The sequence below is a fragment of the Etheostoma spectabile genome, chromosome 21 (assembly GCF_008692095.1).
Source record: "Etheostoma spectabile isolate EspeVRDwgs_2016 chromosome 21, UIUC_Espe_1.0, whole genome shotgun sequence".
Taxonomy (NCBI): Eukaryota; Metazoa; Chordata; class Actinopteri; order Perciformes; family Percidae; genus Etheostoma; species Etheostoma spectabile.
Window position 1 is genome coordinate 3,304,047 of NC_045753.1, and position 19,220 is coordinate 3,323,266.

General features: G+C 42.9%; 2 protein-coding genes across 6 annotated transcripts in view; one reads left to right on the forward strand and one right to left on the reverse strand.

Annotated features, from left to right (window-relative positions):
* The first annotated feature begins 27 nt into the window (after nucleotides 1-27).
* Nucleotides 28-19,169, forward strand: zgc:194990 (butyrophilin subfamily 1 member A1). The gene is made up of 11 exons (XM_032502120.1): nucleotides 28-240; nucleotides 1,858-1,949; nucleotides 2,051-2,149; nucleotides 2,228-2,335; nucleotides 2,895-3,053; nucleotides 4,708-4,848; nucleotides 5,538-5,589; nucleotides 5,803-5,829; nucleotides 6,287-6,313; nucleotides 6,408-7,031; nucleotides 19,157-19,169. The coding sequence occupies exons 2-10, from the start codon at nucleotides 1,887-1,889 to the stop codon at nucleotides 6,965-6,967; spliced, it is 1,236 nt and encodes a 411-aa protein (XP_032358011.1). The 5' UTR covers nucleotides 28-240; nucleotides 1,858-1,886; the 3' UTR covers nucleotides 6,968-7,031; nucleotides 19,157-19,169.
* The window catches only part of itgb4 (integrin, beta 4), a 32,998-nt gene continuing 21,525 nt past the window's right edge, over nucleotides 7,748-19,220 (reverse strand). For 2 of the 5 annotated variants that reach the window (XM_032502103.1, XM_032502102.1), the window contains exons 29-42: nucleotides 19,040-19,203; nucleotides 18,756-18,936; nucleotides 16,952-17,089; nucleotides 16,686-16,868; nucleotides 16,466-16,594; nucleotides 13,547-13,714; nucleotides 13,306-13,455; nucleotides 12,731-12,865; nucleotides 11,973-12,122; nucleotides 11,563-11,751; nucleotides 11,292-11,447; nucleotides 10,948-11,112; nucleotides 9,314-9,430; nucleotides 7,748-9,214 (exon numbers count right to left, since the gene is read on the reverse strand). In XM_032502103.1, the coding sequence (XP_032357994.1) occupies nucleotides 9,081-9,214; nucleotides 9,314-9,430; nucleotides 10,948-11,112; nucleotides 11,292-11,447; nucleotides 11,563-11,751; nucleotides 11,973-12,122; nucleotides 12,731-12,865; nucleotides 13,306-13,455; nucleotides 13,547-13,714; nucleotides 16,466-16,594; nucleotides 16,686-16,868; nucleotides 16,952-17,089; nucleotides 18,756-18,936; nucleotides 19,040-19,203 (2,159 nt within the window). In that variant the 3' untranslated portion in view covers nucleotides 7,748-9,080. The remainder of the gene's footprint in view (nucleotides 9,215-9,313; nucleotides 9,431-10,947; nucleotides 11,113-11,291; nucleotides 11,448-11,562; nucleotides 11,752-11,972; nucleotides 12,123-12,730; nucleotides 12,866-13,305; nucleotides 13,456-13,546; nucleotides 13,715-16,465; nucleotides 16,595-16,685; nucleotides 16,869-16,951; nucleotides 17,090-18,755; nucleotides 18,937-19,039; nucleotides 19,204-19,220) is intronic. The other 3 variants (XM_032502104.1, XM_032502106.1, XM_032502107.1) reach the window with 3 other exon arrangements.

The following is a 19,220-nucleotide window of genomic DNA, read 5'->3' on the forward strand; positions in this document are numbered from 1 at the left end:
AGTAGGCATGGCAACCCCTCAAAGGGGTTTTTTAAAGTACAGCCAAGGGAAACGGTGGCAGATAAAGGGGATAAAAAGCGCGCTGTGGCTCCTTTTCCTGCAGCAGTTCGAGTTGGGGGAACAGTGCATTCTTTTGGGTTCGGGAAACACTAGCTAAAACCCGTCCCAGTTAGCGAAAACATCACCCAGGGGCTGCGCCCAAAATTATCTACCCGAAAAGGAAAAATTCCCCTTAACAAGGTGAGACGTTAACCTTTTTTTTAACATAAACGTAAATTTCCGTAGAGAAAAAAAGGGTTTAAAATGCCCCCGCGGGCCCCCGACGTTGGGTTTAAAAAAAAAAATATGTTGGGCTGCCTGTTAGTGGTTTTTGTTCATTTTGGAAAAAGTTCATTTTTCCCTTGTTAGTGAGTTGTGGGCCCGGGTTACATTGTAGGTTGGTGTTGGATGTTGCAAATTTCAGAGGGGGTCTTTCAGTCCAAATATAAATCATCCCTGGGCTTTGTAGCCAAGCACCGAGGTAATCCTGGATTTTCTCTAATCTTCCAGCTCCTCGGACACCTACACGCTCTCCCAATGCCAAAAATAAACCAAGTCGTGTTACGGTACATTTCGGCACATTCCCCCCCCTATATTACTCAAAAAGTTTAAAATTTGAGAAATCTAGCCTACTTAATTTTTTAAATAAGTCCGGCATTTTTTCCTTCCCCCGAGTGCCTGGCCTCAGGGGGAAAGTTTTCTACCAAATATTTTTTTTAATTTTTTACACATGACTTTTTCTGGCTTCTTCAGTCATAAAGGTTCACCACACTGTGCCATTTCAAGTCATTGTGATTATTTTTCTTTGAGGTGTGTAAAATTATGGATACAAATTATCTAGATTATATTTTCCTTTGGGTTTTCTGACGCAGAATTCCATTTTGTTAAGCCATGTAGGGGTTTTTTTGGCCTTTTTTTAATAACTCGCAAACTAACGTAGTACCCCTTTTAAATTTTTAATATGGAAATAAAAAAAACAAATCATCTCTAGGGGAAAATATCCACCAAAGTCAGAAAAGCATTAATCTTTTATTAACCCTCAGTAATACTATTTGTCACCGAAAGGTCAACTTTCAGTTATCCCAGTTTGTCCCTTAGTTGGATGTATTTTCTTTGTCAAAGTACTCTCAAAACCATATATTCTCTTCATCAAATCATTGGGAAGTCAGTAGAAGCATCCTTTGGCTCAGCTGTCACCCCTACATCACAGAAGGAACAGCAAATCCCCTCAGCGGATCAAACTGGCATACAGAGGCGGACTGCTGAATCAACAGCAAACTGGTCCAACGCCCCCCCCCCCCCCCCCCTTCGCACCCTCCGCAGTGTTTTCAAAGTGCTCTGTGCTGCTGTCCCAGATCTCCTTGGGACTACATTTCCAATTTCAAGGCCGTTATCAAGACGCATCGACCCACACGCGTCAGGAAATCCTGTTACTGTGCAATAATGTCTTCATTGTGCCGCTCTCTGCCTCTCACTTTGGGATGGTGGGGTGTATTGAGTGGGTGGGCTGTCTCTTGTCACTCTTCTACCACTGTGTGGGTCCTCTTTTCCCTCCTCCTTCTCACTTAATGATAGCTCAGAGTGCCTAATAATGAGCTCCCTGTGGACGTCCGGTGCAGAACTGTGATATAAGTTCTGCAGTGCTTTCTCTCTCTCTCTCTCTCTACACGCATACATACCTTTTGCCACCTCTCATAAATTACAGATTTCTGCCCTCTCATCGATTTGTGTGGGCGATGCGAGCCCAGTCAGCTGCACTTCAGCTCCAGCTCCTGACAGAGTGTGTGCCAGTACTGAAGCTTTTTATTATTACCACAGGGCATCTGCCTCGCTCTCCAGCCGCCAGCATGATGAAGGACTGTCTGCAGTTTCTTATCGAGCCGGCCAAAAAGCTCAAGATCCAACTCAAGGTACGGTTATACAACTCTGTTCTCCTCTGAGAGCAAGCAATGTCTTGCCATGGCGTGCTTAATTTGTACACCTCGCCCCCAAAATGTTTCTTTTGCTCCAGGAGTCTCGTAAGCGAGTGAAACTCGAGAAGAAGGAGCCGCTGTTGGAGAGTCAGTTATTTATCATGGAATTGGCCCGAGAGCTCAACAAAATATGCCAGGTAAGTTTTTCTTTCTGTCACAGACAAACATCCACAGAATATCTCATATATATTGTGTCCTGTATGTCTTTACGTTAGAGGTCAAACATCCTCGGCCACATCTGGACCAGTGAGGACACTTGGCCGGCCAGTGTGTGTCGGGATTTTATTGTGGAATGGGCTGCTGTGTTGGAGACCAGAGTACAGGTACGTACGGTCTACAGATGGGGCTGTTTTTGTCATCAATAACTAGATCAAATACATGCTTTCTGGATGTTTTGGTGAAATGTGGGCCTCCGTCAGCGGTGTAGTCTACGTGATACGCTGCATGATTTCCATATACCCACTTTAAAATGCCCAATGTTGAATTGTCATCTGTGGTTTTCTTCTACACAAAATAAAGGTATTTCCACCATAAATTGGTTCATAAAAATGTATCCAAGTACAGGATATGTAGTTGATGATGCACAAAACTTCCCCCCCTCCCTTCCCCAAAGACAGATTATGGCCAATATACAGTACAGTATACCCACTACAATACATTAAGACTTAGACATTAGACACTGGCTCCTGTCCAAAACCCAAAGATATTCAGTTTAACATGATATAAAACAGAGAAAAGCAGGAAATCTTAAACATTACATATTTTTAATATTATATATTATATTTGAGAGGCTGAAAAACAGCTTAATCGATTAGAAAAATAATAGTTTGTGTCAATCTACTAATCGTTGCAGCTCTACTTTAATGTTTGTTTCCTGTTCAGCCGAGGTACATCCTGTCTGAATACCAGCGGGAGAAACCAGAGAAGAAAGACTGGAAGGGACACCTCCTCTGCATGCTGGAAGCAGGGGGGGAGTGCGACATGGGACCCCACAAAAGAGTCATCATGGACTGGACCTGGGAGATAAAAAGCAGACCTCAGGTGACTGTAGTTTGGTGGATGTTATAGATAACGTGTTTCTTCCAGCACCTATTTCATATATCAGGAGAGACTAGTAAATTAAGTATAGATGACTGTTTATTATAGCAGATGATATGTGAGAGAGTATGTAACATATGTAAGTCTTGGCAGAACTCTATTGTTGCGATTTGCACTGAAATGACAGCTGACTACAACAGAGAGAACAGATTGAAATAGCAACGCAGCCGTTAACGTACTGCATGCATGACAGCAGCATAAATGTACTAAATTCAATTTCAATTCAATTCAATTTTATTTATAGTATCAATTCATAACAAGAGTTATCTCAAGACACTTTACAGATAGACCACACTCCAGAATTTACAAGGACCCAACAGTTCTAGTAGTTTCCTCCAGAGCAAGAAACCAGTGCGACAGTGGCGAGGAAAAACTTCCTTTTAGGCAGAAACCTCGGTCAGACCCAGGCTCTTGGTAGGCGGTGTCTGACGGGCCGGTTGGGTTAGAATGAAGAGTGGCAATAACAAAAATAGAAAAAATTAGTAGTTTGTAGCAGTTCTTTGTAGTAGTTCATGGCATAGCAGGACGCTGTGCGGCATTACAAGGCACAGCAGGACGTAGCGGGACGTAGCTAGCAGACGTAGGCAGCGGCACCGCAGTGTAGCAGTTGAACATGGCATCACAGAACGTGTAGCGGGACCATGGCGACAGCTGCTACCTGATTTCGGAGCCTCTCTGATCCAAGGGAACATGCTGGGAAAAAAGAACACAAAGGACTCCGGGGAATGACTCCCCAGAGCTAGGTTAGTAACAAGCATTTCTGGGACATGGATGCACATAAATGAGAAGATGGAAAGATAGAGGAGAGAGGAGCTCAGTGTATCAAAATAAGTCCCCAGCTGTCTAAAATTATTACAGCAAAACCAAGAGAGACAGAGGTAAGAGAGCTCCAGCCCGGTCGGGCTAGAACTCTCCCAACCGGATCGGGCTGTATGCCAAGTCTCCCTTTAGTTCTATATATTCTTGATTATAGATAATAAATCTGAAAACTATGTGACTAACTACTACTCCCTAACAATATTCGATTCTATGCCCTAACTAGTGTATCAAAATAAGTCCCAGCTGTCTAAAACTATTACAACAAAACCAAGAGAGACGAGGTAAAGAGAGCTCCAGCCTGGCCGGGCCAGAACTCTCCCCAACCGGATCGGGCTGTATGCCAAGTCTCCCTTTAGTTCTATTATATTCTTGATTAAAGGCAAAGAGAGAATCATATTCAAACAGTAAGCAGGATGATGTAGGTGTAACACTGAGATATTAGAGATAATTGACAGCAACAGGCAGGACAGCAAGGAAGTGAGCATGTGTGAATGCAGATGCATGAGAAATAAAACTACATGGCTATGAGTACAAAAGTAGAATCTTCCTGACTGACTAAACACGTGGCTGGTCGGTGATTAAAGTCTGACCCACTTGCCTCCTTGCATCTGAGAAAGATGATTAAACTAAACCCTGTGACAATCATCCCATCATACTCAGGGTGCTTTGTAACATTGTATCATATGCGTTCACTCAAACTCAGAGTGGGCTGGAGCTGTGATCACAATTTAGAGTAACACTGATCATGTTTTCTCGGGTTCTGACTCATGTTTTCCAGCCCACCGTCTGGCCAGGTGAGCCCGTGCTCATGATGCTAGATGACCTGGAGTTCCAGTGGAAGAGGGGCCGTCTCCCCAACCTGCTCCCAGCCATGGAGCTCGTCATGCTGGCTGTGATGAACGCGGACAGCCTGGTCAAGGTCTGGATGGCGGTCACAATATAACCCTGCTTAGATCGTGTTGGATATTCATCTTGTTTATTTTTGAATTCAGGGCCTGAATAAAGGCCTACAATAATCAAATTGCTAATTCAATTTATTTAAAAAGTTAAGACTGCATCCTAACTTCCCTGCACAGAGTCAAAAAGTTAAAAAATTCTAATCAACTTTTTTGGCCTTACAATGGTTTCATTAAATGAAAGTACTGTGTTGTAGGTCCTAAATCATTTTAAACAGGTCTTCATTTCCCTAATGCTCATTGAAATTTCCCCACAGCGCTTTACAATGCTCCTTTTTAATTCTGTGGTGTTGTAGTTCTTTCTGTCGCCAGTCCAATTATAATTTGTTGTATTACGACTACAAATTAGAACAATATGCAACTTATATTGCAGCCAAGACACCAGTCCTATTATGCAAAAGCGAGAATAGGGGAATTGTTTCAAACGATGTTTCCGCAATCTGACATCTACCAATGTCTATGCCTATATTTTTATTATGCTGTGATAAAGGTCTTGAATTTCATAATGGTCTTAAAAAGGTCTTAAATTTGACTTGGTGAAACCTGCAGAAACCCTGATGTAAGTAGCTGTCAATAGTGTTACTGTAACAGTGTGAACCGTTATGTACGTGTGTGTGTGTGTGTGTGTGTGTGTGTGTGTGTGTGTGTTTAGGAGGACGTGACTAAACAGTGGCTGGTGAGAAAGCAGAGGAGCCAGAATATTGGTGAGCACATTTGAAATAACTATTGTCAACTAAGGGAAGTGTTCTTTAGCGGGAGTGAACCTCGATGAGTCGCTTTAATCAGAACTAATCTGGATCGATATGTGATCAGAGGATGGTGTGTGAAAGCAAGTTTAGAAAAGGAGCATGACAAAGGACTTGGGTGATGAACGAAACTCTGATTGTCTCCTTGTAATCGCAGTAATCTTCTTTCAGACGCTGTCCGCTACATCCCCCACAGCGGTGAGTAGAGTATTAGTTTTTGGACATTTTAATGCAGAAATATTACATATTATATCTTCAAGGACCACAGCTGGTTGGTTGGTTGAACATCTGCCTTCAGTTGTCGTAGCCATTTACAGTTTAATTATATGGGATTCTGAAAATGTACTGACATCTGGGTCGGTAGGGTAGGAGACATATGTAGGTCCAATATTCCCTCTCCTATTTGCTCTGTTTTGGTCTCCAGCAACTCCTGAGGGAAATGTCTGGCTCTTTAGCTGCTAAATGCTCCTCTTTGTTCACCAGCTAGCAGCCAGTGTTGTGTGTGTGTGTGCTGTTTGGTGCTAAGCAGTAGTGGGTTTATCAAACAGTCAGTTGATAATTCTCTGTGGCTCCATCGCTACATCGTCATTTGATCCATTGATAATAACATATTGAATATAGCAGCTTTAAATGTGTTATCTTCTTTTCTTTGCAGTGTGGAATTGGATTTGCGATGCTGCAGGTATGAAAATCATTGGCAATCACATCATCTCTGTTCCTCATTATAATCTGGTATCAGATTTGTTATCGCTCCTTCCTGGTCTGTAACCCTGCAGAGGAAGTCACTCTGGACTCAGACTCAGCCCACCCAGACCTGCTCATCTCCAGCGATCATAAGCGCATGCGGTGCGGCCTGAAGCGTCGGGAAGTCCCGCGGTGCCAGCGGCGCTTCGACGGCTGGTGGTGCGCCGTGGCCCAGGAGGGCTACACCTCCGGACGCCACTACTGGGAGGTGGAGGTTGGGGAGCAGGACTGGCGGCTAGGTGTGGCCAAGGCATCTGGGGCGAGGCAGGGCTTCCGCTCGCTCACCACAGCTAGAGGCTACCTGACCCTCCGTCTGGAAAGGGGCACAGATCTGAAAGCCCTGACGGTGCCCGCCACCCCGCTGACACAGAGCCTGGTACCCAGGAAAGTAGGAGTGTACCTGGACTATGAGCAGGGCCAGCTGTCGTTCTACGATGTGGAGAAGCGCTCCCACCTGTACACCTACAACGAGAAGTTCACAGAGGAACTGTTCCCCGTGTTTGGGACTGTGGAGTCCATCAAAGACCTGGCGATAAGGCCTGCAGGTGTCAGACAGCCGTGCCTCTGCCCCGGGCCCTGCCTCTGGAATTGAACTGCTTAACACACATCAGTCACTCCTCAGTCCTGACCCTCAGCAGCACAGAGTCTGTGATTTAGTGAATTTGAATTGTGTGCTAATTCTGGACTAAAAGAGTGACTCTTTCTGTGGGGGACAAGGGACACAGGGACAAGAACCGCCATCATTCTGCAGTACACTTTCTGTTACTCGGCATTTGACTATTTGTAGTTTAAGGATAAGTACTTTAAGGCTGTCCGGTCAAAACCTTAAAACAACCCTTGTTTTAAGCTGAATTTTCACAATGTCCAATAAGCTTTGAGAGGGTTTAGTCCTCCACCCTCAAAGACCCATGTTTGGTTTGGGAAAAGAAAAGAGAATGCCAATGCTGGTTTTAATCTCACAATGGAGATATGGAAGTGTATTTTTTGATTGCTTTTTTATTACTTATAATTAAAACTTGCAAACTAACTTGACAGATGTTATAAAAGCATTAGGGCACTGGGAAAGAGGTGCGACCAGCTACTTCGAGCCTCAGTGCAGGCAAACATTGCAGCTGCTGAAGGCTTGCTAACACGCACAGACAGATAAATACAGACCGGGTTGATGCATGTGAAGAGTTAATTCTCAGTGTTTGCTTTTTTTGGTCTCCTGCAAACATTTGTCAGGCTTGTTCTGGCAGCTGTGTTTGTGTTTATGCATGCAATATTAAGATGGCTTTATTTCCCCAAACATCAAATAAACTGCAAATGCTCCAACTCGTCTTCAGTGGTTAAAGATACAGATCTAGACAAACATTCAAATGTACTACAAATTTATTTCAAATCTTTATTGTGCAAAAGAATTGACGTACCAAAAAGAGAAAAGAAAGAATACAAAAGGAAAGTTCATATTGCTTAAAGCTAAGTGATACATGTTGGTCAAAAGAACATGAATACTTAACCGAGTATTTTTGGTGAAAGGTTCATCCACTTATCCACATCAGGTTTTCTGAAAAAAATATCTTCTCAAAATGTTTTACAAAAGAATTTTCAACACAAGAAAGACTCAAATTGGACGATTGGACAAGAATGAAAGCAAATAACAAGGTTTCTGTCTTTACAATTTCTCTAAAATACCAATATGCCATTGTTTGAATATTAATTAACTTAAAATGCAACATAAAATGGTCTTGCAGGGCAAGCATATGGAAAGCATTAACTTGAAGCAGTGGATACTATATATTTTTTAATATAAAACATCTTAAAGAATTCAAGAACATGTCACATCTAATAGATCTTTGATAATTTGTCTGCATTGTAAAATCATGCTTGTCAGTAGAAAACGTGCATATAAATGAGCAACACAAGCTGTTTGCGGATATATCTTATGTAACCCTCTGACCCCGGGAGCATCACCGATGATGTGTCCAAGTTATTCAAGTGCTACTATTTGACATTAGACTTAATGTCAGAATGTAAAAAGTGTTTTTTAGAAGTATTAAATATGCTTGGAAAACAACTTGATATAATACAAATATATATGAACAGTCCCAAATACACCATTTTAAACTCTTGATTTCTGGAGATAAGGCCACTTGTGTGAAAATGATTAACTTTGTGAAGCATCCACAGCCATTTCAGGCAAATCTCTCCTGAAAACAGATGCATCTCAAAAGGATGTTGAAATTCGGAGGGTTTAACCTGAAACATTAAAATCACCTCGCATACAGACAAAACATCTCTAACAGACAGGTCGAGGACAAGAGACAAAGGGGACACTGTCCCTTTGGATTCCTGTCAGAATACTGGTTCAAAGCCTCAGTGTGTTACCAGATCTCAACCCACAGAGGGAGTCAGGAGTCTAACGCTAAATAATGTGCCTAGTGGCAAGTAACTGAAATAAAACAGATCAGAAGCAAGAGTGAAAAGTGAATGTAAATGATAAAAATGACCCTCATCTATAGAGGAAAGTGGCCCCAGTTTGTAACAGGTATGAGAGAACGGCCTCCTTTTTATCTTTTCTGCAGATTCTCACACCCACACACACATGTTCAAACATACGTGTGTGAGTGCTCTGAAGCAGACTCTTTTTAAAAGAGAATCTTAGATATGATTCCTCATCATGTTGGACCTTTGGCTGTTAATTTAGGCGTAGCTCAGTATAATTTTTAAGATTCGTAAAACATCTTCTTTGTGACGGTGGTTCCTCCCATGACGCTCCTCTGAACCACTTCCTTGGTGACGTGACGGGTCACCATGCCGCTGGTCTCTGAGTGCTGTGTAGTCATCATCATCCCATCTGCTAGAAACGAGCAGGTGGTATTAATGTGGGAATGTCATTTTAATTCATGTTGTTGAGGAGAACAGAACTGAAACTGAAGCTTTTTTTAATTATTCGTACCTGAGAAGTAGGGGTCGTTGAGCATGGTGTGGGAGACGTTGGTCCGCGTGCTGACCTCTGTTGGCATGTGGAAAACTTCCCTCCTCGTTGATTGGCTGTTGTACTGAGACAAAGCGCCTACAGGGAGCAAGGAAGGAAGGAAAATACTGGTATGTACTAGAATGTGATAAGTTATGAGAAAGTGATAGGAAGGCTTAAAAGAATAATTGGATAATACTGAAATCTTGAGTATTTAAATGTTGACTGCATTTTCGGTCATAGGATGGTCTAGAACAGGGGTGTCAAACAAATCTTTCTAACACACCAAAGGCTCCAGTCCGGCCCATGTGATGACTTTGCAATGTGAGAAATTTGCAGAGAAGTCATTCATTACAAATTTTCAATATTCCTAGCACTATCCTAATAGGTGTAGCTGGCCCTATGCTGAATACATTATCACAGATCCCTTTGTGTTAACATACAGCTGTCAAGGAGCCGCCAGTGGAAAATGTCTCCTTCAAAAAGCGCCTTTCAGTCCTCGAGAAATATAACATTCAGACTTCCTTTTTCCATCCTGACTAGCATACATATACAGTACGGAAGTACGGAAGAGGATTAGGGCCACATGTGAAAAAAATGTTCTGAGTTTAAAATCAGGATTATGACTTTAATCACAGAATTCTGAGATTAAAGTCACTTTTTTTAATTTGAAAAAAAGTCAGTCCCTCTGATGTCAAACGTTCTCTTCGTCTGAGGAGGTCAATAAGTTATCACAAAAAATGTCTACATCATTTGCTGTTGAAATTCACCAGCCTGGCTCCGCCCGTACTTGTGCTCAATTTTCATTTCCCTTCTTCCCTCCCTTCTCTACAACTGGGGTCGCGGTATAGTGTTGAGCTTTCTCCAGCCAAAGCTTTGGCGGTCCAATCAGCAAACAGAGGGAGTGGCTGAGAACGATGACGTTGAGGCCGTACGCTAGAGTTGTAGTTCCGTAATGGCGGTGGAGAAAGATGCGAGTGAAGCCATTCGGTCCGTTGTGGCAGAAGTTAAAGCTCGAGCAAGAACAATCTTTGCTGGGTTTTGATGGTGGCCATGATGTTGTGGACGGGGTTAAGATGGGAAGTTAGATTTTCCAGCTCGTTCCGTTAGTAGTGAAGGAGTTGGCTAAGGCTAACGCCAGCGATGCTAATGCTAAATATAAGCCTCGTCGGTCTCCCCTCTTGTTGCACATGCGCATAACATACAGTACGTCACTACCAAACGTTAGCGATTGGTTAAGGCAGATCCAGAGTGGGCAGTAGCCGCTTTCAAGGAAGTTAACGCTTGTCAAAGGAGAGTGGCCAGACTCTCTGTATGAAATTTACAGAAATGTACGAGAGTCTGGTAGGACCAGGCTAGAAATTCACGCCTCTAATTGGACGAATCTTGAGTTGTTGTTTTGTTTTTGATTATTATTAATTTACCTGCATTCATGCTCCAACTGGATAAACAGTCTTGTTTCAGGACCCTATGATCTTTCCTCTAGTGCCATCATTAGGCCCTGTTCATCCCCACTGTCATATTATGGGGTGTATTAAACATTTCAGTCTCTAACCACTATTGTTGGTTTTTAGTTTAATTTATATCTCAAGCTTTGTCAGTAGGATTCATCTTACTTCCATCCTGAGACTCAATGGTGATGATGCCCTCCCTCTCAGGGCCGAAGCCCTGTGTAGTTCGAGCCTGAACTTTAAACTTGTAGGGAATATTCTCAGTCAGGTTTGGAACGGTCAAACTGGTCTCAGCACTGTCCCCGTTCACCTGGAAGGTCCGCAGGTCTCCTGGAGGAAACAAACAAACAGAGGTTAGAAAATAACATACTTTCACAACAAAGACTTATGGCAACTTGGGAGATGCACAAACCAACTATATAAATGATTTCTTTTAAATATTTTTTATATTTGTATTTGAAATATTTGTACGAATTTGTTTTCTCTCCAATCTTTCCGGAAAGCCTCACCTCCACCATGCAGTTGTTCGCAGGTGACTACATAGCCCAGGATGTCTCCGTTGGGTTTACGGGGTTTCTCCCAGCTGAGCTGTAGGGAGTCGGGGCTCAGAGCAGTGAAGACCAGGGGGCCCGGGGCACTGGGAGTGCTCAGAGTAAATGGTGAGCCTGCAGTGAAAGATGAGACAGACAACATTAAAAAGACAACACTGTGCTTCTGGTAACTGCATAAAAACAGTCATTGTGTCCACAGACTAGTCCAAGAAATCCACAGAACCAGTACCTGGCATGGGGCTGAGGGGACTCTTGGGGTCCACTGCCGACTCGATGGTGATGACTCCCTCTCTCTCTGGACCCCAGCCCTCCTGGCTCTGACCCTTCACCTTAAATAGATAGGAGTGGTTGGGCAGCAGGTCCTGGATGATTACAGAGTTCTCTGCTGGGTTGGTCACATTGATACGCTTCATCTCCCCTACAGGACAGGGCACAGCATGTTTAGCATCATCATTAAATACTCACAAATGTTATTTTAAAAAACTAAGTTAAAAGTAAAAAAAGATTTGTGTCTTAGATTGATTTCAGGCACATGCCTATTATGCCAAGAAGTAAATACATTGTATCCTAATATAGCAAAAGGTACGCTCTCTATTATGGGAAAGATGAAAACAAATGGTCCTTGCAGAGTTCATGTACCTCCACTGAGCAGCTGGTAGAGAACACAGTAGCCCAGGATGTCTTTCTCACAGTGGGGCTCCTGCCAGCTCACTTTGAGGGCAGTGGGACCAAGAGCAGAAAACACCAGTCTGCTGGGGGTGTCTGGTACGCCCGGAGACAGTCGAGCATCTGATGGGTGACACAGACAGACAAGAGTAAGAATACTGTTGGATAGCATCACTATAAACTGGGTCTATCTCCATTTAGACTCAAGAGTATAAGGTGTGAAAAGACAGAGAATTATAGATTGTACCTAGTTACACAAATTACATATAAATTTGCAATACTTCTGACCATTTTCCAGAGCATATTGTTTTGTACATTTTTTTTGATTTTTTGATTTTTTTTCATGCAATAACCTGAGAGATGCTTTGTAACGCTTGACTTTAGAGTTTATTCTGGGTTCAATTTGTGGACAACATAGCACCTTAATGCATTGCTCTTCATTAGCCTAATCTAAAATCTGTGATGTCACTGCATTCAACAATACAACAACACTAGGTTTTCTAGGTATGATATAGGATAACTTTGATTAAAAGTTCTTTGAAAGTTCATTTTCATAGCGTACAGTAATGAATAAAAACAAAGAGGGAGATCTTTAAAGAGGACATCAGAGAGGAAGACAAAGTATGAGACAAACACTAAGGCAGGAATAAAGATGACTGAGGAGGGGGGCAATATGCGTCACACCCAGCAAACACATCCAGTGTCTTCATGCGTGTGAGCCGCAGACTTACCCAGGAGCACCCTGTCCAGATTATATAGGGCGTCATTGACGTCTGAAGACTCAGTCCTGGCCCTGGAACCCTGAGACAGGTTGTAGCTGAACTGGCTCTGAGAGCTGCTCTGTATCCCAGCGTAGCCGAACCCACCTGATGGCGCATTGAGCATTGGGGGGGAAGGGGGGGAGACGAATGGGTGATGATAAGAGGCACAGAAAAGGATGGGAGTAGCAAGTAGGAGGGAGAGGTGGGCAGGTACAGGTTGAAGTAAAGAAAGAGGTACAATAAAGAGAACAAAGTTGAGACAAGGGGAGGGCGAGAGAGAGAGAGAGAGAGAGAGAGGGAAACAGCGATAGTCAGCATAGCTCCTGCAGAGTCAGTGTGGATAAGCCTGCTTTGCAGCCAACAGCCCCAAATCTGCTAACAGATGTCCAAGCAATCAACCTCATGCAGTCTGCATAGTTTACCTGCTGAGGCATCTCAAATATTGCACTCCAAAGACTCTTTCTTGGACCAGAAAGACAACGCTTATTCCTTTTACATTTACTTTGGAATAAAGAACTAAACTCCTGCTGAGGTCCAAAGCTTACCTAAATCTGGGAACTTGCTTGACACATCTCCAATGACGATTGAGTCCCGGATGTTTTCATCTGTGTAACCCCTGTTCTCTGAACGCTTCCTCATGATAACTTCTGATGTGTGTACTCCTCCTCCTATCATGTCATGTCTACGAGAGCCTGCTACAAGAAGAGGGAAAGATCAAGGATGAAGACAAATAATATCTTGATGTTATTAAATTTGTCCCGATATAATTACTGCCGTCCATCTTACCTGCTCCGGACATGTATGTGGTGGATGTTTCTGTGGTGAAGGAGCCGCCTGCCCCTCTGTAGTTTGAGCTCAGAGTGGACATAGGAGAGGATGATGCTGACAAGTTGCGTGTTGCTGATCCCCCTGGGAAAAGGAAGTTCTGTTCCCACTTCCCATTGATCATGTAATCTGTGAAACAGCACAATAGAAGCCAGAATAGTCAACCACCAGAGTCCAAGAAATTAAGCAGCTAGCACTGAAGCATTCTGCCATTTGGAACAACACATTTTGATGTCAAGGACCCAAAACCAGGCTCAGGCCAATCTATAGATGAAAGCACAAGCAGTTTCAGACCTGTAGCCCCAGTCCTCCTTGTGACAATTACAGATTACAGAAACAGCAACATTTTAGACTGACAGGTGTGTGCCATCTACAGGCAAACAAAGTAAAATAGTTTGGGATTCCACTAGCAGCCATTTTTTGTAGCTGCTGTTGTTTTAGTAGGATAAGGGTTATTTCTCCAGATAATTAAAACTTTACATTCACTTCTCTAGTGGGTCATTTAAATTCATAACTAAGAGTTTACAGCCACATAAGCAGGTCTAACTACATGCTAACATCCACATGCTAGCATGTTCACAATGGCAACGATAACATGCTGATACTGAGCAGGTATTCCCATGTCCATCATATTAGCATGCTGGTAAGCTAAAATTGCCTAATTAGCTCTGAACATAAAGTGCAGGCTAATGGGATTGATGTTATTAATCCCAGTAAAGCTTTACCACATTGATGTGCAAATCATCCAATATTTGTTGAGACACTTTACCAAAGCAAAATTTGGATTAATGTTCTGGGTCTTTGTGCCAATCAATCTAGTAGATGTTGACATATTTCACTGGATAAATTTGACCTGGTTAACAGCATATGTCGAGGTGTCCGGAACCCCGATTTATTCCTAATGCTGTGTTTATCTGATGAGCAGGTGGCACCTTGTACGGCAGCCTCGGCCACAGTTTATGAATGTGTGGGAATGGTGAATGGTTCCTGTACTATGTTAAAGTGCTTTGAGTAGTCGTAAGCGCTATATAAATACGGTCCATTTACTTTTATCACCTGGAGACCACTTTTTGTTGATGCGCCAGTTAAGATGTTTCAGTCTGCACAAAAGTGGTGTATCAACTGACAGACAGACATTGTCATTGCTTGAGCCATGCCTCCATGTTGCTAAAAATGTGTCTGTAACACTGCAGGTTAGCTTGAGATCCAGACGAATCTGTGAGATCATGTTTTATTTGCTCTTGCAGTTATGTCTTATCCTCCTCCAGTTCAGGCTGATTTCCAGTCGGCATTGTCTGACGCTCAAACAACCAAGATAGCTGCCTGCAATAGATGTGGAACCTTCTGTTGAAGTACTATTTTTGGTCTGTTTACATTTGTCCAATGCATAGCGCTACATCACATGTTTCGTTGTTCTGATGGGTTGTAGGTCTATCCAAATCAAACGCACCATGGAACGCGCCATTATTTCCATACAGCCACACAGTAACTAAGCCTTTGCAAACACCAGACAAGCTGTCTCCAGATGGCTTCCTCCCAAGTGGGAGGGAGAGAGGACAGACAGAGACAGGCACCTAGAAAAGCCTGCCCCCGATCATCAACTAAAGGTGGGGCAGTTGATGCCAGTGCTCCTCTTTGGGCAGGTGGTGGGAGGTTAGATGGGAAAGGTGCCAACTAGGGGCAAGGGGACAAGGACTGAAGCCCGAAATGTAATGATTAGACCAATGTTGATAATTCTGACAGGCTCAAATCATAAAGGCAGAGAGAAACGTTGGTTGCCTTGCCGGGCACCTGTCTGGCCTTGCATTACAGCTGGCATGCTAGCTGCCTGTCTGTCTATCTGTGGCTCTGATGGAGTGGTCTTCACCTGGCAGGGGTGTTTGGGCGTAGCTGGGGTGGGGGGCCTCATCTGAGCTCGTCTCTGTGTCTGTGCTGAGCCGATAGGGGATGACGTCCACTCGCTTTTTCCACTCCACCTTACGGAGATCCAGGTTGGACCCCACCAACTTGACATATTTCCAGCCTTGTATTTGGGGTCATAGGGGAGAAGCAAGTTGGCGAAGGATAAATTTGTAGCGAAGAAGTATCAAGGGTTGGCTTTACCATACAGTACTTTACAAAAAGCTATCAAACACATAAATGGGATTACATAAATGTATTGGTCTTGGAGTTGAGGAGCAAAACTGAGTAAAACCTGAGTAAACTAAGAACACAAAAATGGCAGCAGATAGCAGGAGACTGACAGAAGATTTGGGGGGGGAGGCCTTGTGGTTTGTGGTCATAAAGCTCTTCTACTGCCGATATCTAGGGGATGTATTGAAAGCACATCTTCTTGCTGCCAGGCTGGGGCGTTGCCTACAGGAAAATGATCGACCAGATAGAAGTGATAAAGAAAAGGCAGAGCAATGAGAATGACATCATCCCGCACTTCCTTAATGCCACAATTGTAAATTAAGGAAGAATATTAATGTCACAAAAGATAAAAAGAAAAAATGAGAAAGCACCAGTAATCCTGAGGTTTTCAGGATTAGTCTCACAAACTGGGTGATATTCTACAGCACAGATAGGACCTGTGACACATTTCATAGTGTTGTTCATTCTCGCTCCATTTGACAGGGTAATGACACCATAGCACATGTTGCATAAACAAATGGGAGAAACACTTGGCTGCAAGAACAAAGAAAGATGTCTGGGAGCCGTGAGACTGTTGCTTGAAATAATTGGATCCATATTACAGCGATATCTCACACTCTGGAAGTCTGGCATTCAAATCCATTCCTTTCCAGAGCCAGATAAATGCATCAGAATTGAGCACTTGCACAATGGGTTTACACTGTCAGCTGTTATAAGTAGCCTGTGGTTTTGCCTCTGGGTACCCACCATCACCAGAGACGCTGGGCGTCTTGGAGCCTGTAGGGGACTTCAGCACCTCATTGCTGTACATCAGGTAGCTGTCATACTCTTCTCCTGCCTCTGCATCCACAATGGGGATATCTGGAATGATGGGAACTAGAGACAGAATGAAAGGAAAATTACTCTCTTTTCAGGGAACTACAGACTGACTGAAAGTGTTCTGGAGGTGTGTTTACCCCTGACTTACTGGATAGAGGTCTGACAGGCTGTGATGCCAGGTTTATGGTGGCATCTTTGAAGGGGCCCCAGCCTATGCTGTTCATGGCACGGACCTTGTACTGGTAGGTCTGGGCATTCTGAAGGTTCTCGATCAACAGCATTCGCTTCTTGGGGTTGTCAATCTTTACTTTCTTAGCGGGGCCCACTGGCTCTGTGACAAGAGTATTGGGGAATAATGAAATAACATAATGCAAATTACTCTACAGTATATACTTTTATAGGTTGGACTCTTACTCCTTCCATCATCGATGGGTGTGTAGATGACCTCATAAGCCGTAATGTTGCCATTGGTCTCTGCAGGCTCTGCCCAGCTGACCTGAGTGACAGTTGGGCTGATGACATTAAAGGCCAGACGTCCAGGTTCACCAGGCACTGGAGAAAAACAGCACACGAACGGTGTGTAAGTACAACCTTAGCCTAGGTTGCACCACACACACTAGTTCTAATGTGGAGAAAGAGTTTGTTGTATGAACACAGAGTCACTGTAAGTGTTGCATAGCCGAGTAAAACCAACGGTAGCTTCCTAACATTTGGCTTGTAACTGTTTAGAGTAAGGAGGTGATATAGAAAATGGTTGACAGATTTTAGCAGACACAGTATTAATTGCTGTTTTAATGAGCTAAACTGGGAAAACTTCAAATTATATTTCAAAAACTAGCATGACATCAAATTAAAAAACATTATGCTCATATTTTTTGTACTTACTTTATTACTATAATAATGATTATGTATACTTTATGTACAATAATTGTTCCCTCTAACTGTAGAAATACTACTGATTCTGAAACACATATTTCTCCATGTATGTTACAGAGTATAATACAAAGGATTGGCAGTTTACTTTAATATAATCTTTGCCTCTATAAAACTTGTTTTGGAAGTTATGCTACTGCTTGTAATGCTATATTGACTTTGTATTTACATAGTCAGCATTGCAGATGTTTCCTAGCAACTGATTTATAATTTACCAAAGTCTTACTTCTGTAGCAAAGACATTTCCTAAGTTTCAGTTCCAGGTTTAGTAAATCCCTAGTTTGTAACTAGCTCATTGTTAAATAATGGTGATGATGATGATGATGATGATGACTGGGGAATAGTTGGTGCATAGGTGTAATTTACGGGTTGATGGGGGGGGGGGGTCGAACTCCCCCAATAATCAAAACTGGCAAGTGCAACCCACCCTAAAAAAAAAACTTTTATAATTTACAAATTATCCACAATTGCACCATAAATAGAATTCACCAGAATGCAGAAAAGTGTGTTTGACGCTTAAAATTTCCATGTTACTCTAAGTGGAGATCTCAACCTGTTATGTTTTTTTGTTTTTTTTTATATATCCTGTTTTCCTTCCTTTCTCCATGTTCCCTCCCTGGTCTTGTGTTTGTGTCTTGTTCCTCCCCAGTCTGGTGTTCCCCTGAGTGTCGGGATATGTTCTGTTTCCCATTTTATTTTGAAGTTGGGTTTTTGTCTTGTCTTGTGTTTTACCTCCTGTGTCTTCCCGCTTTTGTGATTACCTGATGTTTTCCACCTGCTTCCCTGCCTTCTTGTCACCTGCCTCTCGTTACCTCATTACCTTGTGTATTTATTGTCTGTGCTTCCCTGATTGCTTGTCAGATCGTTCTGGTTTGTCTGCACCTCGTTCTGCTGATTGTTCCCGTTCCTGCTGCCTGTATTCCCTGTGAGCTATCCTTGTCTTTGTGTCCTATCTTTTCTTTGCCTTTTTTCCCTCTGACCCTTTGTATTTTTGGACTTTTCGATTTATTTTTGTATGTTTGGCCTTTGTTTTCTTGTTGGATTGTTTTTTCATGGACAGTAAATTTCTGGACATTTACTCCATTCTGTTTGCCTCCCTATTCCTACGTTTTGGTCCTCATTCCCCTGTTACACATCACAATGTTAAACCAAAAGTCACGTGCAACCCAATCCAGACGATTTAATCACATTAAAAATAACTCTACAAGATAATCATTAAAAATGTTGTTAGTATCTCCTGCAGAGCCCTTCAGGGACAGCAGTTAACTTAATTCTCAGTAATTACCATCCTCCAGTGTTTGACAGGCAACCATGTCTGTATCGTATCCATCTCCCACTGCATTGTAGCCGCACACTCGCATCTCGTAATCACAATAGGGGTACAAGTTGGTCAACTCAGCTTGAGGAGTCTTCACATCTAAGACCTGGGCATCTTTCTCTGGGTCGCCATAGATCCAATACTTTACCTAAAACAAACAAGGAAATTAAGTATTTGAAAAATACAGTGCCTATTGGAAAAGATGGTTAGTAATTCAAGTTGAAACTGCTCAACATGTAGATTTGATGTACCTTGTACCCCATTGGGTTACCAGACAGTGGGTCCCAGTTGAGGCGAATGCTTCTGGGTCCAGTTGCTTTGGCCTTAAGGTTGCTTGGAGAGGGAAGATGACCACCAGGGGAGTTGAGATTCTGGTTTGTGTAGCCCTTCTGCTGTATCTGGGCAACTTCTGGAGCTTTGGGGGCAGGAAGA

What these genes read in the sequence shown, in the direction of transcription:
- zgc:194990 (XM_032502120.1), top strand. Translation starts at nt 1,887, where the DNA reads ATGATGAAGGACTGTCTGCAGTTTCTTATCGAGCCGGCCAAAAAGCTC. An exon ending in AGCTCAACAAAATATGCCAG is followed by an intron (nt 2,150 to 2,227) that starts GTAAGTTTTTCT and finishes TCTTTACGTTAG; the next exon opens with AGGTCAAACATCCTCGGCCA. An exon ending in GCAGAGGAGCCAGAATATTG is followed by an intron (nt 5,590 to 5,802) that starts GTGAGCACATTT and finishes ATCTTCTTTCAG; the next exon opens with ACGCTGTCCGCTACATCCCC.